Source organism: Argopecten irradians, chromosome 9 (genome assembly GCF_041381155.1).
Source record: "Argopecten irradians isolate NY chromosome 9, Ai_NY, whole genome shotgun sequence".
Lineage (NCBI taxonomy): Eukaryota > Metazoa > Mollusca > Bivalvia > Pectinida > Pectinidae > Argopecten > Argopecten irradians.
Genome location: NC_091142.1, coordinates 39,428,862 through 39,456,628, shown reverse-complemented (window position 1 = coordinate 39,456,628; position 27,767 = coordinate 39,428,862). Strand labels below are relative to the sequence as shown.

General features: G+C 34.1%; 3 protein-coding genes across 11 annotated transcripts in view; 1 reads left to right on the top strand and 2 right to left on the bottom strand.

The window, feature by feature from the left end:
- Window positions 1-7,814, bottom strand: part of LOC138332301 (clathrin heavy chain-like) — a 30,283-nt gene extending 22,469 nt beyond the window's left edge. For both annotated transcript variants that reach the window (XM_069280339.1, XM_069280340.1), the window contains exons 1-2: window positions 7,674-7,814; window positions 4,897-5,007 (exon numbers count right to left, since the gene is read on the bottom strand). In XM_069280339.1, coding sequence (XP_069136440.1) covers window positions 4,897-5,007; window positions 7,674-7,718 — 156 coding nt within the window. In that variant the 5' untranslated portion in view covers window positions 7,719-7,814. The remainder of the gene's footprint in view (window positions 1-4,896; window positions 5,008-7,673) is intronic.
- A 230-nt stretch (window positions 7,815-8,044) lies between these two features.
- On the top strand, window positions 8,045-12,291 carry LOC138332302 (ribosome maturation protein SBDS-like). Its single transcript, XM_069280341.1, has 6 exons — window positions 8,045-8,177; window positions 8,453-8,582; window positions 8,739-8,939; window positions 9,226-9,310; window positions 10,073-10,158; window positions 11,236-12,291. Exons 1-6 carry the CDS (start codon window positions 8,047-8,049, stop codon window positions 11,359-11,361), a joined length of 759 nt encoding a protein of 252 aa, XP_069136442.1. The 5' UTR covers window positions 8,045-8,046; the 3' UTR covers window positions 11,362-12,291.
- Window positions 12,292-13,121: 830 nt separating this feature from the next.
- Window positions 13,122-27,767, bottom strand: part of LOC138332299 (leucine-rich repeat-containing protein 74B-like) — an 82,660-nt gene continuing 68,014 nt past the window's right edge. For 6 of the 8 annotated variants that reach the window (XM_069280331.1, XM_069280334.1, XM_069280335.1 and 3 more), the window contains 2 exons: window positions 24,984-25,069; window positions 13,122-18,776 (listed from right to left, as the gene is read on the bottom strand). In XM_069280331.1, coding sequence (XP_069136432.1) covers window positions 18,683-18,776; window positions 24,984-25,069 — 180 coding nt within the window. In that variant the 3' untranslated portion in view covers window positions 13,122-18,682. Of the gene's footprint in view, window positions 18,777-23,767; window positions 23,802-24,983; window positions 25,070-27,767 lie in introns of all 8 variants that reach the window. The other 2 variants (XR_011209803.1, XM_069280332.1) reach the window with 2 other exon arrangements.

Genomic DNA, 27,767 nt, shown 5'->3' with positions numbered 1-27,767 from the left:
CTCTTATGACAATGATGCAAGATATCAGTGCTGAACTATTCATTTTAAAGCAAGAAGCAAATTTAGTCAACCAAGTTCCCAAACAGAAGGACTAATTTTAAAATAACTTCATAAACCTACAATATCTGATAGCATTTATACTCCAGAAAACTTGTCAGATGTTTCATCATAACCACAGTACAATAACTATCTAACCTTATTGGGCGATTAGTACAGTTATTTTATGATTTGACCTCAAACTAATTGCAAAAGAATTAATTTCACTCGTTATATAGACAATGTGATACCCTTAAAACATTACAAAAAGTCTAGGAAAACCTAAATGGGATAGCATTACAAATGTCTGTGTCTGTAATCAAACAGTGGTAACACTGAACTCTTAACCTATACATGTATGGGATGGCGTAGAGAAATTAGAGACAATTCACCCCAGCTCTACCTATACATGTATGGGATGGCGTAGAGAGATTAGAGACGATTCACCCAGCTCTACCTATACATGTATGGGATGGCATAGAGAGATTAGAGACGATTCACCCCAGCTCTACCTATACATGTATGGGATGGCGTAGAGAGATTAGAGACGATTCACCCCAGCTCTACCTATACATGTATGGGATGGCATAGAGAGATTAGAGACGATTCACCCCAGCTCTACCTATACATGTATGGGATGGCATAGAGAGATTAGAGACGATTCACCCCAGCTCTACCTATACATGTATGGGATGGCGAAGATAGATTAGAGACGTTTCACCCCACTTTTACCATAATTGCTTGAAGCAAAATAAAACTAGATCGGGTGGTGTAGTGGTTAAGCCACTTGTCATTCACCTAGCCAGTTGGGTTAGATTTCCGCCACGGACATGAAAAGGTTGGTTTTCTCTGGGCACTCCAGTTTCCTCCCACTCTAAGACCCATCACACACTTTTATCTGGGCCATTGAAAGTGATTTGTATAGCAGTATAAATTGTTTCACATTTGATGTATATTAATAAAGTTTATATTTATTTAACCTAATCCATCAGTGATCATTTTCATTACTGCTGGTATGACGGGAAAATTTGATGAAACGAAAAATTTGTGATAAAAGGAAAATCTTTTATCTATTGCTAGCACGCCACAGCAAACCCACATGGATAATTTTGAACTTGCAAACCAGAGTAGATGTGAAAGGATAGTGAAAACCATTTGGCCATGTCAACCACTGAATATAGGTAGAATTTTATTGATATCAGGTCGCATATTTCCGTCTTTGTATATGACAGAGTTACCTCCCTTGGGGGTAGGTATCAATTGTGACGTCAATATTTTTTGAGTGAAATTCATGTTGTTTTCTCTGAATAGTATGATGTTAGGATCGCAAATACATGATGTAACAATCATTATACCTGTAAGGGCAGATAACTCTGTAATGTGCAAATAAAGAATGATTACATAATTTTAATTCCGAATGTGTCACTGTGTTGACATTATTATTATTAAATCATCCTTCTTGATAATTTGAAATTAGAAATGGAACCCACTTTCTAACCTGTCAGTTACTTATCAGAGAAATCATGGTCTAAATGATGAGGTTTAATCAATGTTTGTGTCAGACCGACCTAACATATTGGTGGCTGGCTATTGATTGAGGCTGTAAAATGTAACTCCTGCTGTCCTATCCTATTACCTGTCGAGTGAAGTGTGAATAGTCAGGAGCATATGATGAATCAGTCGACAACCCTCCGGGATTTTACACAGAAGAATTTCTGTGAGGCCTTATAAATAAGTTCGATAAATCATTTCTTTATCTCAATAATTCCTACTCAGATCAAATAAAAATCCCCTTATTCTGAAAACTACATTTTCCAAAATGTTATAAAAAATGATAGTCTGTAATCAGATACATTGTTGCTTCAGTCTTTGAATCTAGAAACTCAAATTATATTGATGTCCTTGTTATCGTCCATCTGTACCTGTGATATGACTAATTAAGTTAAACATGATTAACACAATACATTGTTATTCCACTCTCAAACCACTGCATGAATGTTCTGTTGTTGGTTAATTACACTTAAGTGATGTATGTACTTCAAGTCTATGGTCAAGATTTAGAAATTTGTGACCCAAAGGTGATCATATGAGTATTGAAAATATGTTGTAGAATATCCGTAGGACTTTGAGAACGACAATTTAACATGTGACCCAAAGGTGATCATATGAGTATTGAAAATATGTTGTAGAATATCCGTAGGACTTTGAGAACGACAATTTAACATGTGACCCAAAGGTGATCATATGAGTGTTGTAAATATGTTGTAGAATATCCGTAGGACTTTGAGAACGACAATTTAACATGTGACCCAAAGGTGATCATATGAGTGTTGTAAATATGTTGTAGAATATCCGTAGGACTTTGAGAACGACAATTTAACATGTGACCCAAAGGTGAAAGTTAAAGAATGTTGGAGGAAATTCATTGGCCACTTGACTTTATATTAACTTCTATTTGTAGACACTATTTCAAGTTCATCGTTTCAGAATCAGAAGGTTCAATTTCTGATCTGAATTTTATTCAAAGGAAGTGCCATTAAATTGCAATTTCATTGAAACATGTGTTTTTGTTCACTTATCAAAGGTTATAAAACTTTGAAATAATTATTTATATAGATGGGTCTTGAAAAATCACAGTTTCTTGGCATGCATGCAGCACAACAAAGTACAGCAGACGAGCAATAATGGTAGAGGGTGGTAGCGATACCAGACTACATTTATACAAATGTACATTGTTTTGTACATGTAGACACAGGCTATTTTAGTGCTCATCATCAACATCAATCTATGAACCTGAATCCCTCTCTTACATTTATACAGATAAAACTTCAAACAGATAAATTAATACCTACCATAAACCTAATTAGCTATATATACACACACTATAAATAGACGTCTAGTGGTGCCAGGAAATGGAAGGCGGCTTACTCTAAAACATGGACTAGCAGATTCTCATATGCATATATATATATATATATTTGTATTTGCTATCATTTATAGAAGGTGCATTATATTCAGAGTACAGCTTTTGGCAATTCATGTTTACCAAATAAAATATATATCACTGCCAAATCAATTACAACTATTATTGGATTTTAGAATCCTTTTTTGATACAAGAGTGAGCAACATTTTTGTGAAAGGGTATACATTAGGTAGTCCAAGTTTGGTCCCATCCTTCTTGTTAATTAAATGGGCACACTGGGTGCCTATTGGGTTTGAAAACAGTAATAGGTATATGAAATGTGTAACCTAGCTCGAACCCAGTAATAAGTATATGAAATGTGTAACCTAGCATGTTTCCTTTTGATAAAACTTACCATGGATGATATTTTGAACTGATTTTAATTGATTGAAATCAATATTTTGAATTAACATGACGTAATGATTAAGTGCTGTCAGCTTGTTTGACATGTAACTGATATACATATTTATTCCATAATTTATTTACATCAATTTATATATTAAGAGATATAATATTTTCAGCTATTATCTCGACCTTTCAATAAAACCTTGTTATATTGCACAGTTCGAAGCTATATTGCACGCTTCCATATGGAAATGTTATATTACATGGTTCAAGATGTTATATTGCACGGCGTTAGAAACACCTCTCTGTTGTTGTCTGTTGTTTTGTAGAAACTTCTGAGGAATCGCACGTAAAAGTGAGTTACCTTATTATGACGTCACAAAAATTAAGACTCAATTTCACACTATGATAGATCTCGAATCAAGCACGTCATGTAGACGTTTATTGAGTAGAGGACGGACATGACGAATGTAGTAGATTAAAGGCTGCGTGCAGGTCTAATAACGTAAAAGAAGACAATAAGACATCCAAACAAGAGTTGCAATGTGAAGTACGTAGGCTATACGTCAATCTTCCATAGGATTTGAAGTTTTTTCAGTACGGTACAGTGTTGATGATCTTGTTTAGTTATTGTCGTATTCGTTTATAAAAATATTCAACTGAAAAATTGGTGATTATGTAATAATACAAATATTCCATGGGTTACTCGGTGGTAGTAATCAACAAATATTATATTGCATTCAGCTTCGTACAATATAATATTTGTTGATTACCGCCACCTCGGGTTAAATATTATGAACTACTAGAGCACAGTAACCTATAGAATATTTGTATAAGAAGGATTTGTGTGCCGCACAGATCAATATCAACACAAGAACTCCCACTTTGAAAGTCATGTTTGCAAGTCTGTTACGAAATATAAACAGGACACATTTTCTTGTTGTCTCCAGAAAAGCAACACGTTAGCCTATGTAGACTATCATCAAAGGCAAGACAAAAAACAGGATTATCTACGATAGAATCAATAAGAGTTATCTATCATACTTATATGACCTCATGACAATACATAGCAACATCTGTCATTATATCAAATAGAAGAATATATATCATATGATTTTATGAAGGTTTTGTTGAGGATGAAACAACAAAACTGCCATGTACAGCACATGTACCCTAATGACTCATACAACAAATGTTTAAAAGCAATATTCTATCAATCAAAACAGGGATAAGTAAAATTCATTATAGTATTAAATAGAGAAAAAAATATTCCTGCAATTATATTTGCAAAAACATAAACATGATGTATTTTGGTTAAGTAACGAATAAAACCCTCTCACAAGGATACTTAACTCTGCATTTAATGCAGAATTAAAAGATCGTCAATGCATGCATTCAAAGGTGATTTGAGCAGTGTCAGATATCATACCCTACAGATCTATAAGAGATCATCAGATATATCATATTTCCTTTAGACTTGTACTGTGGTATACCATATTTCCTTTAGACTTGTACTGTAGTTTTTTCCCTATAAGTTATAACTACCACTTACCATAGCTTCCTTATCCTCCTTGTTGCTATGGCGGATGGCTATCCATCGGTCTGATGTCATGGTCACCCTGGACCATGTTACCTGGTCACCAGGGATACCAATATGGGCCAGCTGTAACAGACACATTTGATAAAGAGTACATTTAACAAGACTACAGGAAATTAAGTCAACAATATCTGTTAGATATACTACAAATGGCTACTTAATGTCTGTTCATATTTTTTTAAGCAAATAGAGAATTAAATAATTAAAATAATCCAATAGATTTGTATGCATCAATTATGCACTGATTTCTTGTTTACATGAAATCAAAGTGCCAAGGCCACTCATAGATGCTGTGATTGAAGGATTCAAACCAAATGATAAAGAAATTGGTTTTTCATTTAAATATTGAATTTAGTACACTTTAAGTGCGCAGTGTTGAATTTTGGAGTTTAACAAAATATATTTACGGTATACCGTATTTATTTTATGATATTTGAAGTTTTTCAAGAACAATAAGTTGAATAACTCATATTTCTGAAATAACTGTAATAAATTTCATATCTAAATAAAATTATTTCTGAAATAACAATTTCGACACCAATGAAACAGTTCAGAACCTGAGTATCATTTTTTATGATTCTTTTTAATTACTTAATTATCAATTTCATCAATGTCTCTTCAAAAACAAAAAATAATAAGTAAACAATATTACCATTTCCGGACATGTTTTGGTTTCCTTTTTAGAAAACCTACATGGGTTGCTTTGACGACTTTTGACTAATAAGTCATGGCCAGATACTTTTGCCAAATAAAAGGTACATTATTTCATTACTATATCACTCGGAGTTCTTTTAAATTCACAAGATCGCTAGCCGTTAACATCAAGAAAACTTCATGTAATGTACCGGACTTTAGCAAGTCTTCGTAAGCCAAACAGTAAGTTGGGGAGATATCATCGTTTAATACCGAGAGTTGTGCTTTGCCGACTTTTGACTCATAATAAAACATGGCCATATACTTTTGCCAAGTGAAAGGTACATTATTTGGTTACTTATAATACTCAAATGTCTTTTGAATTCATAAGAACGCTAACATCAAGAAAACTTCATGCAATACATCGGACTTTAGCAAGTCTTCATAAGGCTACCGTACATTACACAGCAATATAAGTTTATTTGTCACTTTAAAATGCTCGTACATATATAGGTCTAAATTATCATTATATTTTGTGTACATATATAGGTCTAAATTATCATTATATTTTGTAAGTTTACGTTGATAAATTTTGTACCTTTCTCCTTTCAATATAACGCAGTTGTTGATAAATAAAAGACACAACTCCCAGTGACAGATCAAGAGAGGAAACGCATACTCAAAACTATTAACCTTTACTGTGCAATAATACCATCGGATATAGTTCGTCAATGCAACCAACACAAAAAACTTTATAAGCGTTATAAGAACTTTCTTTTGTAGTAACCTTCCTAACATTTGATTACAATAATCGATTAGTAGCATGAATTACGTCAAATTTAAATAAACATACACAATCCAAAATCCACCGAAAATCTGTTGCGGAGGAAGACAGCGAAGAAGGCGTTGTTCGTGATTTTCGAGAGACTAGTATCTCGGAGTAATACCAATATCATAGAGTCCCAACTGAACACTAAAAACACTCCATTCATGGTGTATATGTATGTACAAATTCAATGTCTGTGGTTTTGAATATTGGGGTTTTATTTTTCATACCATCAAGTATTATGTAAAATGAACAGAACAACTTTTAATATTCATCGTGGAGTGGTTTCATTGTTTTGATGTGCACAGGCTTGCCAAGCGTACCTAAGAAAGCTGTTTCACAGCATCAAAAACAAATGAATCACCTGTATCAGTCTAATATAAGTCTTAATCTACAATATAGTACATGAATTAACACACTCCTATAATGTGTGACTTACAGTCATTTTGATAGATGAATCAATTACCAGAATATCACTCAGAACACCTAAATTACAATATCTTTATCAGTGAATCCTTATAACAGTATGCTTATTTATCTATATGTGATGCTTAAAAACGAAATTAATGTTTTTATTTTCATTTTCTTTCTCAATACTATTTTTTGTCAGTTTTATTCCCTATTTGCATGTCATGGACTTCCAAATTATCAATTCTATAGTCATCTTTCAATGAATTAACAAGATGTTAATTGCCACTAAAGCAAATTATACAGTCATCTCTTTCATTGTTTTCATAAATGATTTTCTGAACTACTGGCCATAGCACTTATTTCTAAGATCAAATGTCATTTGTTATCACTTAAGTACCCTGTCTGGCATTTTTTTTCATTTTTTTTTTCTTTAAGAAATAAAAAAGTTGATAAATAAAAAAAAAATGAAAAGACGAAAAAAACAAAACAATTTCAAAGCTAGTGTTTGTAATAATTACATTATAATAATCAAATATGTAATATGTATATTTAGAATCGAATATGTGTGATGTGTAAGGTTTAGTGTAGATTCAATGTAATCAGTGCATCTAAAATTAAAAGAAGAAGCTGCATAAAATGACAAAAACTTAATTAGATAAATAATGAACAGATTAATCATACATTTCATTTAAAATATACAAATTGTTGTCAATGTCAGGGAAATACTGTTATTCAGATCAAGCAATGGACCTCTTTAACAGTGACCATGTGAACTGGACAGGTGCTACTGTACTGACATTGACAGCTGAGAGCCTGAGATAACGTTAGATGACTGCTACTGAAGTATCTGGAGATCCTTTACCTGTATTAACTCATGGATGGATACTGGTGGTTTCGTGTCAGTCATTTTATCCTAACCGAGATCTGCAGATCCATAGCACCGACAAAAATGCAGTAAAATCCTCACTCTTCTCAGCATCTTTCAACAGGTTGTTCAAACAAATATATCAAAACATCCTCCTCCTGTGCGCACTGACAGTCAGAACTCTTCTAAAACGGAAACCACAAATAGTAGTCTTGCTGTAACTTCCGGTGTTGCTTCATCGGTTTGTTGTAGATGCAGTATTTCATTATTTCGCGTTTTATTTCGTGTCGTCGACATCCATTCTTTGTGACATAGTTGTAGAATCAGACACACTGTATCAGCTTTAGATTTAGTGTGGATCGTCAGCGAAATGGCGACGCTGAAACAGCCAACAGGTCAGAAACGACTAACCAACGTCGCTGTTGTGAGACTGAAGAAAGGAGGGAAGAGATTTGAGATAGCGTGCTACCCTAACAAGGTTGTGTCATGGAGAAATAAAGTGTAAGTTTAGTTTCCAGATAATCTGTTTAAAATTTTATATCATTTGGTTACTGATACAGTAGCTGAATGCGTGCGGTTTATTGAGCATATGTTGAGAATATTTGACATCTTTTTAACTATAACAGAGTTATTGCCCTTCGTCAGTTTGTTAATTTATTTTGTTTCAGCCAGAGCTGTCAGTTTTCAGAGTAGAATCACTATAATTTTTCTACTTCAAAAGATATGTAACAGCTATAATTTGTATTCTTACCTGATAATATGATTTAATTTTGCAGGGAAACAGATATTGATGAAGTGTTACAAACCCACTCAGTTTTCACCAATGTTTCTAAAGGAGAAATGGCCAAAACTGCAGAACTAAAAAAGATCTTTGGTACAGACAACCAGACAGATATCTGTTTACAGGTAAATCTTCTGCAAAACAAATAGAAACATTGTCATGTTTTTTTTTCAATTTTACTTCTTTAAAAGCATTTGAAAATGTTGATTTTAGTTCAAGTTGAAACTCGAATGAGACATACTTTCTGCATTTGATTATTGAACTTTCATTATGTGTTTTAGATTATTGCAAAAGGAGAGCTACAAGTGTCAGAGAAGGAACGCCATGCACAGTTAGAATCTATGTTTAAAGACATTGCTACAATAGTATCAGATAAATGTGTGAACCCCGATACAAATCGCCCCTACCCAGTGACACTCATAGAAACAGCCATGAAGGACATACATTTCTCTGTGAAACCAACAAGAAGTACAAAGCAACAGGTAGGCTTGCTTGTTAGATATACTGGTAATTAGTAAATAATAAGTTCAGAGTTATTTGCTCCTTCTGAGTCTTTTTATCATATTTTGCATGCCATTTCATTATTCATTACAATGAGTTAGTTATATTCAGCTTTATCAATACTAAACAAACTGGAGAATTAAAAAAACTACAGAATGTGATACTTTCAAATTTTCTTATATTCAGTGAAAGTTGTAATTTTTGTAAAATATTATAATTGTAAACCTGATGCAGTACATGTATCAGTAAATTTCTTCATGGCTTTAGGCTTTAGAAGTCATAAAACAGCTGACAGAAACAGACTCAATCAACATACAGAGAGCTCACATGCAACTTAAGATCACTGTCCCAGGTAAGTCACCAACATAATATCAATTTCCTGGTAAATTTTACCTGTAATACCAAAGTTTATTTGTTTGCAAATTATTCATCAATGGCCTTTTATACTATTTGTATATAGATGAAGCTCAGCTTATCCGATTATCAATTCAAAGTGTAATCGTTTATTGGTCAGGTTATTATTGAAAATTATTGTAAATAAAGAAAATTGCCGATTATCAGATTGGATAAATCTTTTGAAACCAAGTGATGATCAATTATTGTAAAACAACTTGATTTTTAATTCTCAGTCAATTAAAGATTGTGAAAAATCCTTGCTCTTAAAATGTATCAAATTATAATACAGGTGCATATTAGAACCATACAAATCTAAATACTGTATTCGATCCTATAAGCACTCATGTCCCTGTTAGCGCCCCTCTCCCTTTTCCTCAATTTCAATTGTCCGGGCGTAAATAATGACTTAAACTATCCAAACTGTATTAGCTTCGTCTTTGTAAGAATCTTTTCATTTTTATAATTTTTTTAACGCCCTGGGCGCTTATTGGGTCGAATACAGTTACCATGTAAAAATAGTTGTTAGGCATAAAAACGGTAATTCAGTGGCCACGGAAATCAGTTGGTTTACAGTATACACCAATGTCTAACTACCTAGTTTGTTACCTAAGATACTATGTCAGACCAATACTAATCCTTACTGACGTATGCTTTGCGTATATGCTTGTTCAGCTTTTGAGCTTGTAGGCATGCATTTATGTTTTTTATGTTATTTAAGGAAAAGATGGAAAGAAAGTTAGAGAAAAAGTGAAGAAACTTGCTACAACAGTTGAACAAGATGAATTTGATGATGATCTAGAAATGGTAATGATTTTCAAAGCTTGTTTCCATTTCTTTACATAAGTATCAATGACATTGCTTAAACTGAATGTTCATGTATATAACCATTTACTTAAATACATTTAACTTAAGATAAATAAAATTTATATGTTAGCATGCCAATGATTTTATTTTTATTGAACCTGTATGTCACGAGAGTGATAATGTGTGGATATGTTCTCTTCGCAAATAAACTACTCTAACAACTGTAAACAGCTGATAGTTTTATTATACGCAAAACGGAGACAGATAACCCTGAAATAAAAAGAACAATACCTGACAATACATAGGGACACATAAATGTACCGGCTATAATGATATATTTATACTGTAAAGTAATAAATATCATATACAGGTATTTATTAATTATATATCTATAGTAAATTCTATTTTAGTTGCAGAGTTATTACATTTAGTTTACAATCACTTGACCCTATACCTTACCCGAACCTAACGGACCACCTGCGGTCCTTTGTTATACATATTAAAGGTTTATGGACAATTTATTTAAAGAAGTTATAACAGAAAACTATTAAGTATATTAATTATTTTGCATAATGAAGAATAAGTCAATTACTTTATTTCTAGTTATATATTTAATAAACATACCTTTCAGCACTGTGGCCGTAAATCACACAGGCTTCCCGCTATAGGTGGTATCTGTCGGTGCCTATTTTCCATGTAATGTGTGGACACGCTTCCACCAGGGTTGGCGTGCACGTGCAAGGACAGGGTCATGCAGGGTCAATGTGATACACTCAACCAATCCATTCACTCACCTCTCATACGTCATCATAACAACTTACATACACACAGATTTACATGTACAGAACATTACATGACACAGGGACATGTAAATTCAGACAATACACAGCGCATGTAGTTTTAAGACCTAATATAATACAATATTATATCCACCGTGAATTCAAACACCGCGACATTGATATAATAATAATATTCTTGTGTAATCTTGTTTTGTCGTCATTAACGAGTTTACAATGTGCTGATTTGTGAGTTTATTGTAACATGAAGTAAGCTATATAATTTATGTTTGTTTGACAGGTGATACTGGTTGATCCAGGCTGTTACAGAGAGATACACGATGTTGTGGTGTCGGGGACAAAAGGAAAAGGACAATTCGAGGTGCTGAACTTAAAACATGTGGAGGAGGGTGACGAGATGATGTAAAGAATAAACAGTATATGTGTTCACTGTGCCTAGTCATCCTACTGTGTTGATAGGTGATACAGTGTCCATCTTGAGTTTAACATTCGTATAAATACAGTGAGACTGGTAGACTCCACCACTGGCCAAGCCATCATCTGTCATCCTGAGGAACCTTGTGTCTATACAGGCTGTGTTGTAAACCATCATCTTCCCTCACAGACCAATCAAGTGGAGGCAGAGTGCCCATCTGAAGTGTTAACAGTATCATTTTCTTCGGGTGTGAACAGCTTTTTCCTCAGGACTACAGATGTGTCTTACAAGACTCTATATGGAAATTTAGATCATGATAAATGTGTTCATGCATGCAATAAGCAGTATCTTATGTTTATCATTTGTAGGACATTATACCCAAGACAGCAAATTAATTTGTTATGTCCCTTATGTTTTCTTTGATACTAATCAGACATCAACGAGTACTTTATTTTCTGCCAAGAAACAGCATGTGATTGTATTTTTTTGTATTGTTCTCATAAGATTTAGAATTACATGTACTAGGCAGACACCTTACTGGTCACGGATGCTGAGTGGTGAAGATGTCTTGATATATTACCACAAGTCCTCCACCTCTGGGTCATGAGTTTGAATCCCATGTGGGGCAGTTGTCAGGTATACCTCTGGTCGGTGGTTTTCCTTGGGTACTCTGGCTTTCCTTGACCAGTAAACCTTAAATGACCCTGGGCATTAAATCAATGAAACCAAACCAAACCTTAATAACCAAGTTCTGCATTACTGCTATATTGAACAGTGTCCACATAGTACCAGTATGTTCTATGATCTTTTAACAGAATATTTTTAAAATGTTCACAATGAAGAAGAATAAGACTATTGGTTATTCTGAATGCAATGTTTGAAGTTTGGAAGAAAAAATAAATCAGTGCAATCTTATTGAAATACAGATCTTTATTTTGTTTCTGTTTCATAGAAAATCTGAAAAAATCAAGAGTTTACACCTGTATACTCCACCATCAACCCATAGTGCAACAGGCAGTGTCATCTGTATCAAGTCATTTACATACAACAGGGATCTATTAACACGTTTTTTTGGTCGTTTTTGAGCCACCCATTAGAGTCCTGGCATGCTTATCGAAGGAAGTCAGAGTGTTCAAGACGTTGATATCTGGCTATTTTCAGATGTTTCAGAAGTAACATTTATACAGAATGATATATATTGTATCATACCAAATTAAAGATAAGAGTATTCCCATTGTTACATCTTATACGGTTTGTTAATAATCATTCTTAACTGAAATCGGATATTTGTTATATGGCTGACTGAGTTATAGACCTTGACACAGTATTACATATATATATATATATACAGAGAATATATGTACATGTATAGAGCCAAACGCCTGTGGTCAAATTGGTGTTATATTATATCAATGAACCTGTTTATGCCTTATGGAACCAGATTTGGCAAAGATTTCATACAGAGGATGTTGTCAATGAATCAAAGCATAGAATATTAACTTGGCCAGATCCCAAATTTGTATTTCCCTTTCATAACTCTCTATCCTAATTTATTGAATTTAACAAATCTATCAGTTTATGATTTGCTTGACTTTAACTTGGATTGTTGCTACATGATGTTAATATTCCTTGTCAGTTTAGTGTATTGGGTGTATTTGTTACACAGAATTTTAATGTCAAATTAAATCCAGTCTCCAGAAAAAAATGTTCATTCAGAAACCATGTAATTAATAAAAACAGAAGGAATGAAATGTTTAATAAATATAGACTTTTATTTTGTATTTCATCACATGCTACAGTTATACATAGCAACACAAAACAACTTTGCTGAAGTTTAAAACTTTTTCGTTAAAAGTCTAAATATAGGTAAAAATGCATGGTAACAAGTTAAAATCACACTAGAGAATGATGCCATTGGACATATAACAATCTTACTATCTTAGAGTGTAAGAATAATGAAAAGAAAAACAATATCAATATAACAATAATAGATATTGCAGAAATAAAAACATCTTCCGAGACCCATAACTAATTGTACTACTGGGATTTCTATTTTTGCATATTACACAGTTATCTCCCTTACTGGTAGATTTTCATTGTGAGTGAAATTCACATCATTTTCTCTGAAAATCATGACGTCGATTTTTTAGAAATGTAGCATTGTGCAATCAGCAATGGTCACAGAGGATGAAATAAAAAGAACAGATATACTGTAGATATCAGTCAAAACAGAGAACTAAAAAAAGACTTTCAAAGCCAATAATGGTAATAATGATATTTGGTAATTAACCCTGATGGCCAATTGAGGCAAGAGTTGTCTACCTTGAGTCGCTACAACCCAATACACAATCAGACAATGGTGGATCAACAAATTATATTTACAATGTAATTACATTTGCAAATAAATAAAATACACATTAATAACTTATTTATATTACAAAATCCAACATGTTGAGATGGGAAGTAAATAAGAACCAGGAGATCTTTAGTTACACTATAGCTAGCACTTTATATACAGATATACATATGTACAGGATAATTATTACAGCAGATCATGTCACAGCAGATTTATTTTAATTGTTATAATTGTTAATTGACTTGGTAGCATGTCAAGATTTCCTCCTGATCACTCTCCTCTTATTTCTCATTGTAAACATGAATAATTTGCTTTTGCTGAGTTAAAGAGGAAAATCTTTTTCTTAATATGTTAGTAATGTAAATACATACTAGTTTCAATTTTTTTTTTCATTTTTTCTTAGATGGCATCTTGGTCAATAAAAAATTGTTATAACTTATGTTAAAAATTTTCTCTAAGATTTGAACTGTGCGCAAATTGTTGTTTACAAACCATATGAAAACAAATTGGAGGTCTATTCTCAAGACCAATGTTTCTAAAACGAAAAATGTAGAAAATCATTAACCGAGAGCAACAACAAATGACAAAATGATGGACGGAAAACACCAAATAATATCACATATTGCTTTATTATCACATCATACTACAGATACTTTGATGTAGGAGGACAGAGTTGATAGCTACAATCTTTAGTGCTACAGGCATTGTATAATGTAAACATTGTTGTAATTATTGAAATCCTTCAATTGAAAAACTGTAACTAAATAGGAAAAAATAAAAAAATTTCATTGCATAATATATTGAAAAACAAACAGAAAAAGTTATAATTATATCTCTTTCAGATTGAAAGCTATTATGTAACAAAGCTAAAACAACAGGTTGAGAGTTTATCTAGCAGGTAGAGATTACAAACAAACCATACTGACAAGCCTATATAATATACACTTACTAATTAACTTCATTGTTAGCATGTGAGCTTATGGACAAACTTCACTTAAAAAGCTTACTAATAAAACTATTAGGTTAAGAGCTTACTAATGAACATTCAGAGCTTATCACAGGTTGAGAGCTTACAAACTATATTGACAAGTTTAGAGCTTAGTTACAAACTACATTGACAAGTTGAGAGCTTACAATCGACATCAACAAGTTGAGAGCTTCGTAACAATCCACACCAACAAGTTAAGAGTTTACAATCTACTTTGACAAGTCGAGAGCTTAGTAACAATCCATACTGACGAGCTGAGAGCTTACACAAGCCATTTTGACAATTTGAAAGCTAACACAGACAAGTCAAATGCTTACAAACAAACTTCATTATTAGGGTTAGATCAAATATGAACCAAGTGGGTGGAGAGCTAACACTAGAGTGAGCAGGCTGCTCTCTCTACACACAATACTGATACTGGGATGTCCTTCTGACGTTATAATCGTTGAAGCAATACTGTGATGTGTAATACTGAAGGAGACAGCCTTTATATTTTACCATTAAAATAATTGTTCGAAAATGTGGCAAAAGCTCCTAGAGCTTGAGCAGAGAAATTTATAAACATAAACTCATTAACTCATACTACAAAGTAACTGGATGGTCTGGACCAAAATAAGCTGAACTTGTATACTCGGATATTTCAAATTTCATTGTTTAAGTTGACGAGGTTTGACTGTCCAATAAAATGTTGATACAAAGAAGTACAGCAGAAATACCATCGAATAAAAAAATGAAAATATTGAACTATTTATAAAAAAAAAAGAAAACACATTATACAAAAAAATTAATTATGAAAATGAAATAACAATAAAAATTGCAAAGGGAAATAACTCTTGCTTACTGACAGTGACATTGGTATTCTAATCTACACTCTTCACATAAACAAAATTGACAACATTTTCCAGATGCATCCATGGTTAATGGTACCCTATTGCACAGTCAGAATAAAGTGGAAATATGTATTAAGTAAATGAACTAAAATATTAGGAAATATTATTGAATCACCTACAATAGTAAAGAAATAAAATAAGCACAATGCATTGCACTTTCATCTTCGGGAAGAAGCTAGAGTACAAAAAAAGGAAATATTATGGGACAGATATTGCTCATGCTCAAATATACATGTATACCTCATTGTGTATAATTATTACAACATTATAACCGTAACATTTGAGTCCATGACATATCATACATACATGTACTACACAAGGTTTCTATTAATATTCTTATTCAAGTTTGAAAGTTCAAAGTGATACAAACAAAAACAGCGATAAAATCTTGTGTGGAAAACTGGACTTAAATGCCTAATTACTTGAAAGCCTTATAAAAGTATCTAAAACATATGTCATTGGCCTCATCTAAAACATATGCCACACAGGCGCTTAGCCAACAAGCTACGAGCCTATAAATTCTCCAACCAAGTAATAAAATGGATTACAAACTTTTTAGAAGGAAGAATACAGCATGTTTCAATAAATAATATAAACTCTGAATGGACAAACGTATCGTCAGGAATTCCACAAGGTTCAGTTCTTGGCCCTCTAGTCTACTGTTTGTGATTTTCGTGAATGATCTCCCTGAAACAGTTAATTCGGACATGTACCTGTTTGCAGATGACACCAAAATTTTCAAGGTAATTAAAAATAGCGAGGACGAAGAAATTCTACAAAAAGATCTTATTACGATGGGAACCTGGAGTGATACATGGCTATTAAGAATGCACCCTGAAAAGTGCAAACATATGCACATAGGTAAACAACAAAGGCGTACAGTGGAAACACCAGCAACATATAAACTTCTTGGAAACGACCTTGCACGTACGGATAATGAGAAAGATATTGGAGTAATAATCGACCCAGAACTAACATTTGAATATCACATAAGCGAAAAGATCAAGAAGGCGAACCAGATATTCAGTCTTTTGAGAAGAACCTTCCATTTTATGGACAAGAAATCATTCATGCTGTTATACAAAATCAAGGACATCGATAGACTCGAAGCGGTGCAGCGCAGAGCTACTAAAAGTCTTCCAGGAATGAACAACCTATCATATCCAGAAAGACTGAAAATTCTAAATCTCCCAACCCTATCATATCGAAGAATCAGAGGAGATATGATTGAACTTTACAAGTTAACAAATAACATCTACGATGAAGAGGCGAGTTCATTTTTAAATCTATGGAAGGATGTGGCACCCCGGCACAGCAGCAGAGGAAACACAAAAAATGATATTCCCGCAGCATTCCAGAACATTGTTACGGAGTAACAGCTTCACCATCAGAACAGTAAAGATGTGGAACAGTTTACCAGAAGATGTTGTTTCAGCACCAAACATTAACTGCTTCAAAAATAGACTTGATACTAATTGGAAAAACGAAGACGTAATTTTCAACTACAGGGCTACCATAACCGGAAAATGAACAGTATATGTTAAAACATGACATTTTCGAGTCCGGTGAAGAGGAACAATAGTTCCTGTACTGGAAATTATCTATATCTATATCTATCTATATGTCATTGGCCTGAACTGAGTACCTGTTTGAAGTACATTTCTGGAGCATCTGCAAGTAAAACTTATAACAAGATTCTGATACAAATTAAAATCAACACGAAGCTATCAGTAACCTAATTACTATAGAGTACCTGCATATCATTGTGGAGCCGTTGTTAACAGTTCTACATACATATCACATTATTCATGTCAGACATAATCAAATATAAGTAACATGATCTTTAAAGACGCTCCACAGCTGACAAAGGATATTTTTTCACTATAAAAAACATGAGCAGATGATTTAGTATTTTTATTCAGTTACAAAAGTTACTTACTTTACACCATTAACACCATTGAAAAGTTTGAGCTTCTAATTTTATTTCAAGACAAAAATATTAAAAATAATTAATTGCATCTAGAAAAAATTCTGTGGCACGATGTCCTTTATGAAATGAAGTATTGATTGCGCATGCACCAAAAAAAATGAATTATTTCATATTATTTTTTGTGTTAATTAGACATATATACACAATTTAACACCAATTATTCTTAAATTGATGAATATTATTTATGCTCTGTCGGTGGTGGAGAATCTTAAGAATATTAGAATATCACATTCACTAAAGGTATCTTATCTTGATCACTTTTGATATATTTCACTACAGTGATATGTTCCTGTAATGATTTCTTCATATCTGTATACATGAATTGTCTCCCTTGTGATGTAGGAAATGGCCTGTCTTGTGATTTCATTTCACACATCTCCTCTATAAGTTCATTCTATTTCACACTTACTGTTTATAGAAGTCAACCTTGACGTCCATATATTCCCATCTAATTGAAATACAAGCAAATGATACTTTAAGCAGCATTTTCTTAGATAAGCTGTCTATCAGAATGATAATCCTTTCTACGTCCCAAGGGACAACATTATGTTACAGGAGAGGAGCAAATGTGACAGCGAGATTAGGTTTCAAACCCTGAACCTTTGAACCCTAGTCCGATGCTCAAATAGATGCTAACGATTGATCTATCTGGTCACTGACAATCGACCTAGTCCAATCCTGTCACAGTTACATAATGATGAAACTACATGACAAAGATGACCTCGTTGTGACAGTCATAGTTTGTTAATAAGATGAAGCACTGGTCTACTCATTAATACAGAAATCTTCTGTGGATTTTCAAAGACTGTGACCATTGGTCGAGGCCAAGTGGTCAGTCTGTATCATGTAGATGGTAGTTTAAAGGACAAAGTGGACATCAACCTAGTGGGATAAGTGGTGGTCAGTATGATGCCCAGTGCCAAATGATAGTTTGTCTGCTCCTAGTGGTGACTGTCAATATGATGTGGTTATTAGTCTAGAACTAAATGCTTCTAAGTTTTGGTCAAGTGATGCTCAGTTTCCTAAGTCCAAAACAAAGTTGTCATTGCTATGGACTGAGTGGCGGTCAGTACAATAAAAGTCCTGGACTATGTAGTCATCGGTCTAGGCTGAGTGGCGGTCAGTATGTTATTGATAGACTCTTGTTGCTCCTGGAATCCAGTGTGTCCAATCACCAGCTCACTGTTAAAATAGAACACAAGTATGAGAATTACACAATACATGTCTTTCATATATAGTGTCTAATTATCAATGCTGGAACAATTACAGCCTCAAAGTTAAACAAAATTCTGTTCAATAAATTGAAGAATTTGGTGCATCAAGCACAAAAAGTTTGATGGTAGCTATGTATCTTGTACTGTAGAATTGACAGATTAAAACATATTTGATTATTGTTGAGTCAAATGAGATTCCTCAAATAGCATCTGATTATTCAGAAAACATGGATTTCCTGTACAGTTTGTTTGTTTGTTTGAGTTTTACGGCCCATCGACAACTAAGGTCATTTAGGGCCAAACTACAAGTCATGCATATACAGGCAGATAGAACTACTAGCCACACATTTGGTTATAAAAGCCCATTGCGACAGGCAGAAAATGTGAAATAGAAGTAAGGAACAAGAGTCATATATTTAGAAATATTCTAAATAGCTATGCCAAGATGAAAATATTAACTCCTTGCATAACAAGCAAAGGGGAGATAACCCAATGACACCAAATATAGCATAAAACAAAGCAGCTGATTTATGACATCTTAAAGCAAATCAGCATATCCTTAACCATAATAGATTTGTTGATCTCTTCATTTCTCACATGCACCAATTAACGTATATATAACTTAACAGAAAGTTAATAAAAATGTAAAAAAAAATTGGTACATTTTACTATCCACATTTAGACCATTTTATTTGAAAATAAATATAAGAATATATAAATGATTAATATATGAACATAAAAGTTTGATACACATTGCAATTACCTTAGAGCCTAAATTGGAAAGTTAGAATTACTTTAAATTACAGAAATGACTATGGATTAACAAAACTGATCATGAATATGTTAATAGATATTTGATCATGAATTTGTGGATAGATATATGATCATGAATTTGTGGATAGATATTTGATCATGAATTTGTGGATAGATATTTGATCATGAATTTGTGGATAGATGTATGATCATGAATTTGTGGATAGATATTTGATCATGAATTTGTGGATAGATATTTGATCATGAATTTTTTAATAGATATTTGATCATGAATTTGTGGATAGACATATGATCATGAATTTGTGGATAGACATATGATCATGAATTTGTGGATAGATATTTGATCATGAATTTGTGGATAGATATTTGATCATGAATTTGTTAATAGATATTTGATCGTGAATTTGTTAATAGATATTTGATCATGAATTTGTGGATAGATATATGATCATGAATTTTTTAATAGATATTTGATCATGAATTTGTCAATAGATATTTGATCATGAATTTGTTAATAGATATTTGATCATGACTTTGTCAATAGATATTTGATCATGACTTTGTCAATAGATATTTGATCATGAATTTGTTAATAGATATTTGATCATGAATATGTGGATAGATATTTGATCATGAATTTGTTAATAGATATTTGATCATGAATTTGTTAATAGATATTTGATCATGAATTTGTTAATAGATATTTGATCATGAATTTGTTAATAGATATTTGATCATGAATTTGTTAATACAAATGTAGATATTTGATCATGAATATGTGGATAGATATTTGATCATGAATATGTGGATAGATATTTGATCATGAATTTGTTAATAGATATTTGATCATGAATTTGTCAATAGATATTTGATCATGAATTTGTTAATAGATATTTGATCATGAATTTGTCAATAGATATTTGATCATGAATTTGTCAATAGATATTTGATCATGAATTTGTTAATAGATATTTGATCATGAATTTGTCAATAGATATTTGATCATGAATTTGTGGATAGATATATGATCATGAATTTGTGGATAGATATTTGATCATGAATTTGTCAATAGATATTTGATCATGAATTTGTCAATAGATACCTGATAAGGTAACATTTGTGAAGTCTTTATCTCTATCCCACCCACATTACCACTTAATGTTTAGACAATTTTATGCTTGATTCCTTAAAGCACTGACAGACCCATTGGGTTGTAGATGCATATGTTTGATATTAATTGACCAGTCGCTAGGCAGTATGTAGCCATGCTTTGTGCTTGAAAATCAAATGTTTCTGTTCAATATCAGGGCAAACATCGTAGCATATATATACAAAGCAAAATGAGGTACCTGACGGATGGCAACCTCTCCATTATCCCAACCCCCAAACTACTACAAAAATACATATATTCAATATATTTCACCGCCATTTCCATATATATTTATAACATTAACCAATTAGAATAGGATTGTAGGAATCCCTATAATTAAGAGCATTAATTGTGTGTATTTATACCGAGTGTTTTTTGGTAATCAGATGTTAATAAAGCCAACATTTCACTCTACCACCTGCTCCGTCTGGTATGCATAAATTGTGATGTCACCAGTTCGTGTGTGAAAATCATGTTGTTTTCTCTTTAATCATATGACTTTATATTCATAATCTAAACTTAACAAAACCTACACAAAAGAGCAGGTAACTCTAATTTGCAAAAACAGAGAGCAGATTACTTGCTGCAGCCAATGCATTTTGTTGCCATGCGTGTTGGTTTTATATGTATGTATAGTGTTTGAAGCTTACAAAACATTTTGCCCAATTACCTACAGGCTATTTGCTGAAGGTAAAAACAATTTGCCCCAATGCTCTTAAGATGTATAGGATAAACACAAAGGTTCTATAGATTGTAAGGCTAATGTGCTCATCACCCCACGCCGTCATCCTTTAGGATTAACTTTCAGGATACAGGATACTGTATATAGGATTAAGTGCATCTATGAGCCACACCTTAACCCTTTAGGCTGTATAGGATTAACCTATAGGTTGTACAGGATTAGTGCCTCTATGACCCCCACCATCACCTTTAGACTATATAGGATTAACCTATAGGTTGTACAGGATTAGTGCCTCTATGACCCACACCATCACCTTTAGGCTGTATAGGATTAACCTATAGGTTGTATAGGATTAGTGCCTCTATGAGCCACACCGTCACCTTTAGCCTATAGGATACATCATCAGGATATATAGGATTATGGGCCTCTATGACCCCCACATCACCTTTAGACTATATAGGATTAACCTATAGGTTGTACAGGATTAGTGCCTCTATGACCCCTACCGTCACCTTTAGACTGTATAGGATTAACCTATAGGTTGTACAGGATTAGTGCCTCTATGACCCCCACCGTCACCTTTAGGCTGTATAGTATTGACCTATAGGTTGTATAGGATTAGTTAGCCCTGCAGGTAGGGCGTTAGAATTGCACCTGTTGCCCCTATTGCATGATCGTAAAAGGCGACTAAATTAAGGATCTTATCTTTTCTATTCTTCCTAACTGACTTTATCTTTCCTAACGTCTCCCTTGACACCGCCTCACATTTGGCCTTGAGTTGAGCGTTCGCCCCTGTGAGGAAGGCTCTGGGTTCTTTCCCCTGAGACACACCAAAGTCTATAAAAGTGGTAGTTTCTGCTCCTGCTTAGCGCTCAGCAAAAAGGGAGTGGGACGACTGGTTCGCCCGTTGTAAGTATAATGTGACCGGGTGGGGTGTGTTGCTTGGTGTCTTCGGTGGCATGCTCCAGTGATATAGCACTATATAAAGGGCAAAAGTTCCACTATACAAGAAGACACAACATGAACATACCGCAGTAAACACGAACCTTGCACAACATACACACAACACACCACATACATGGGAGGCTGTCCTTTCATGACCATAGCTGTTAATAGGACGTTAATTAATCAAACAAACAAACAAACAAAGTATAGGATTAGTGCCTCTATGACCCCCACCATCACCTTTAGGCTGTATAGGATTAACCTAAATGTTGTATAGAATTAGTGCATCTATGACCCCACCATCACCTTTAGCCTATAGGATTAACCTATAGGTTGTACAGGATTAGTACCTCTATGACCCCCACCATCACCTTTAGGCTGTATAGGATTAACCTATAGGTTGTATAGAATTAGTGCATCTATGACCCCACCATCACCTTTAACCTATAGGATTAACCTATAGGTTGTACAAGTTTAGTACCTCTATGACCCCCACCGTCACCTTTAGACTGTATAGGATTAACCTAACCTTAAGGTTGTATATGATTAGTACCTCTATGACCCACACCATCACCTTTATGCTCTATAGGATTAACCTATAGGTTGTATAGGATTAAGTGCCTCTATGACCCCCACCGTCACCTTTAGCCTATAGGATACACCTTCAGGATATATAGGATTATGGGCCTCTATAACCCCCATATCACCTTTAGACTGTATAGGATTAACCTATAGGTTGTACAGGATTAGTGCCTCTATGACCCCCACCGTCACCTTTAGGCTGTATAGGATTAACCTATAGGTTGTATATGATTAGTACCTCTATGACCCCCACCATCACCTTTATGCTCTATAGGATTAACCTATAGGTTGTACAGGTTTAGAACCTCTATGACCCCCACCGTCACCTTTAGGCTATATAAGATTAACCTATAGGTTGTACAGGATTAGTACCTCTATGAGCCACACCGTCACCTTTAGGCTGTATAGGATTAACCTATAGGTTGTACAGGATTAGTACCTCTATGACCCCCACCATTACCTTTACCCTATAGGATGAACCTTCAGGATATATAGGATTAGTGCCTCTATGACCCCCACCGTCACCTTTAGACTGTATAGGATTAACCTATAGGTTTACAGGATTAGTGCCTCTATGACCCCCTCCATCACCTTTAGGCTGTATAGGATTAACCTTAAGGTTGTATATGATTAGTACCTCTATGACCCACACCATCACCTTTACCCTATAGGATGAACCTTCAGGATATATAGGATTAAGTGCCTCTATGACCCCCACCGTCACCTTTAGGCTGTATAGGATTAACCTATAGGTTGTATAGGATTAGTGCCTCTATGAGCCAAACCGTTAGTCAATGTTACATTGCTGCAGTGTCACTATACTTACTGCTACTGGTACCATGCCTACTTCTGAAACAAGACTGTCGGCAGCCATAGCTAGTTAATATACAGACTCTAACAAGCTAGACATTGTTGTTACCTCTAAAAGCTGGCATAATACTCAGTATTACCAGGCAACATGCAGATCATTCTTTATTGTCATGATGACTTGTAGAAATAGAAGATATGTCAAGAGGATATCTTTGAAAAAATATACTTAAAAATTGCTAAAAAGCAAGCATTACAAGTAAAATACAAAATTACAGAAAGAAAATTAGCCTTGATGCATTAATATAGAATATTAATTTTGCTATATGTATATAAAATCATGTATAGTGAACACATAACATGCATACATAGTACAATATTGTGAAATAGGAGTTTGATAACACAGAATACAATAAATCTACTACACAGCTATACTCTTTCTAATCTACCATGTATGATTTTTTTCTTTATGAATATTTGAATCATTTTCATAACCATTTCCTTAAATATTTCACAAAATATAAGGGCCCAAAATTTCTGAGATTTCTGCAGCATGTCTTGTTAAATAGTAATCACCGTTTCCATATTTATAGTTTATCAGTCAATGGTAACAGGCCATGTCTGTACAAGTAGGTAAAACAAGAGCCATAACTCTAGTCAAACACTTTTTTGGACTAAAGTTATATATAACAGGCCAAACACGGGCCACAACTCTAGTAAAAACATTTTTTTGGACTACAGTTATAAATAACAGGCCATATAAGGGCCACAATTCTAGTAAAACATTTTTTTGGATTACAGTTTTATATAACAGGCCAAATAAGGGCCACAACTCTAGTAAATCACTTTTTTGGACTACATTTATATATATCAGGCCAAACAAGGGCCACAACTCTAGTAAAACACTTTTTTGGACTACATTTATATATATCAGGCCAAACAAGGGCCATAACTATAGTAAAACATTTTTTGGACTACAGTTATTTATAACAGGTCAAACAAGGGTCACAACTCTACTAAAACAGTTTTTGGACTACAGTTATATATTAGACCAAACAAGGGCCATAACTCTAATAAAACATTTTTTTGGACTACGGATACAGGTTACAATATTGCTAAGTGTGAGACTATTCTTGTATATAAAACATGACACTAGAGATTCTAACAGCATAGTCTATAACTCAAGATATATGTTTTAGGCCCGAGGGTCAGACTCGAGGGCCAAGGTTACCTACCTGTAGTTGATTTCACCGTCACCGTCACTGTCCAGTTCCAGTAGCAGCTGACTCACTTCATCACTGGACAATTTGATACCCGTCTCCTGCAGACAGTCACACAAAATAGTTATAGCTCACAAAAAAAGTCTTGTAGTAAAAAGGTTTTCAATAATTATTTCACTGAGATATTACTACAAGAACAATCATGAAAACATGATAACATGTACTATACATTTAAACCTTTTTTTCTTAACTTCTAGAAAAAAAATTACCCAATTTCATAAAAGTAAAGATTGCCAACAATCAAGAGACAATAATGAGGTAAAGAAATGTACAGTGTACTTTACACAGATATATCAATCGATATACAATTGCCATATAAGATATAATTAATTTTGCACAAGAATTATATATATCTTATATATTATTTATACAATTTTTATAAATATTAAAAAAACATGCCATTTTGCACAATATATTTCTGATTTATTTGAGTATTTAAGTAAAACAACACCACTTTCCCACAATGGTAACCCACACATACAGCCAATCTAGATTAGTAAGTAATGGTCTATAAAATATGCAAAGCTCAAAAAACATATTTTCTTTATATTTCACTGACTTTTCTATAGATTTATCATTGTAATATCAATCAACATTTCTGATCATATGTTATGTATTTTGATCTTTGAAGTTTAAGATTTAGATTGCAATAATACTATTACATTAATATGATTGATATATAGTAATACAAGCTTTAAATCTTGATAATCAAAATATAATTCTGTACATTTTAAATGAAATGCTTGTTACGCAGATTATACTGAAATCAATACAAGATTGAAAGTTTAGAGTCTGATAACTTCAATTTGATATGTTCATTTAAAATTATTTCAATATGTCAAAATGCAAAATGCAGAAAAAAAAACCACCATAAAACTTTTTTTCATAACAAATAGATAAATCATTAAATTGAAATGTAATTGTAATTAATAAGTTAACACCTGATAAATACACTATGTAAATACAAATATAAGTAACCATCATATATATCCATCATGCATTAATATGACCACAGCACTTATTGTAACACCACACAAAATAAAACCTGAATTACTTCTGGTGGCATAACTAACTCTACAACAAAAAGTCAATTTTATATTCCTTTATAGAATTATTTGTGAATACTATCTGGTGCCATGACAACACATCCTGCAGTAATAACAAACACAAACATCCTGATGCCATAGGAACTTTTATAGTTCCCTGGTCCAATTACATGACAACAGATGATAATGAATCAAGTTCCCAGCTCAACACCACGACAACCACAAAGATGATCAAATTCTCAATTGGTACCAGGACAACCAGTGGTGATAAAGTTCTAAGCTGGTGCCATGACAACTAGTGGTAATCAAATTCTCAGCTGGTGCCGTGACAAACAATGGTGATCAAGTTCTTAGCTGGTACCAGGACAACCAGTAGTGATCAAATTCTCAGCTGGTACCATGACAACCAATGGTGATCAAGTTCTCAGCTGGTACCATGACAACCGATGGTGATCAAGTTCTCAACAGGTACCTTGACAACCAGTGGTGATCAAGTTCTCAGCTGGTAACAGGACAACCAGTGGTGATCAAGTTCTCAGCTGGTACGATGACAACCGATGGTGATCAAATTCTCAGCTGGTACCAGGACAACCAATGGTGATTAAGTTCTCAGTTGGTACCAGGACAACCAGTGGTGATCAAGTTCTCAGCTGGTACGATGACAACCGATGGTGATCAAATTCTCAGCTGGTACCAGGACAACCAATGGTGATTAAGTTCTCAGTTGGTACCAGGACAACCAGTGGTGATCAAGTTCTCAGCTGGTACCAGGACAACCAGTGGTGATCAAGTTCTCAGCTGGTACCAGGACAACCAATGGTGATTAAGTTCTCAGCAGGTACCAGGACAACCAGTGGTGATCAAATTCTCAGCTGGTACCAGGACAACCAATGGTGATTAAGTTCTCAGTTGGTACCAGGACAACCAGTGGTGATCAAGTTCTCAGCTGGTACCAGGACAACCAGTGGTGATCAAGTTCTCAGCTGGTACCAGGACAACCAATGGTGATTAAGTTCTCAGCAGGTACCAGGACAACCAGTGGTGATAAAATTCTCAGCTGGTGCCATGACACCCAATGGTGATCAAGTTCTCAGCTGGTACCATGACAACCAATTGTGATCAAGTTCTCAGCTGGTACCATGACAACCAATTGTGATCAAGTTCTCAGCTGGTGCCCTGACAACCAATGGTGATCAAGTTCTCAGCTGGTGCCCTGACAACCAATGGTGATCAAGTTCTCAGCTGGTACCATGACAACCAATTGTGATCAAGTTCTCAGCTGGTGCCCTGACAACCAATGGTGATCAAGTTCTCAGCTAGGTGCCCTGACAACCAATGGTGATCAAGTTCTCAGCTAGTACCATGACAACCAATGGTGATCAAATTCTCAGCTGGTACCATGACAACCAATGGTGATCAAATACTTTGCTGGTACCATGACAACCAATGGTGATCAAATTCTCAGCTGGTACCAGGACAACCGATGGTGATCAAATTCTCAGCTGGTGCCGTGACAAACAATGCATGGTGATCAAGTTCTCAGCTGGTGCCATGACAACCAATGGTGACCAAGTTCTCAGCTGGTACCATGACAACCAATGGTGATCAAGTTCTCAGCTGGTACCATGACAACCGATGGTGATCAAGTTCTCAGCAGGTACCTTGACAACCAGTAGTATAAATTTATTGTAGT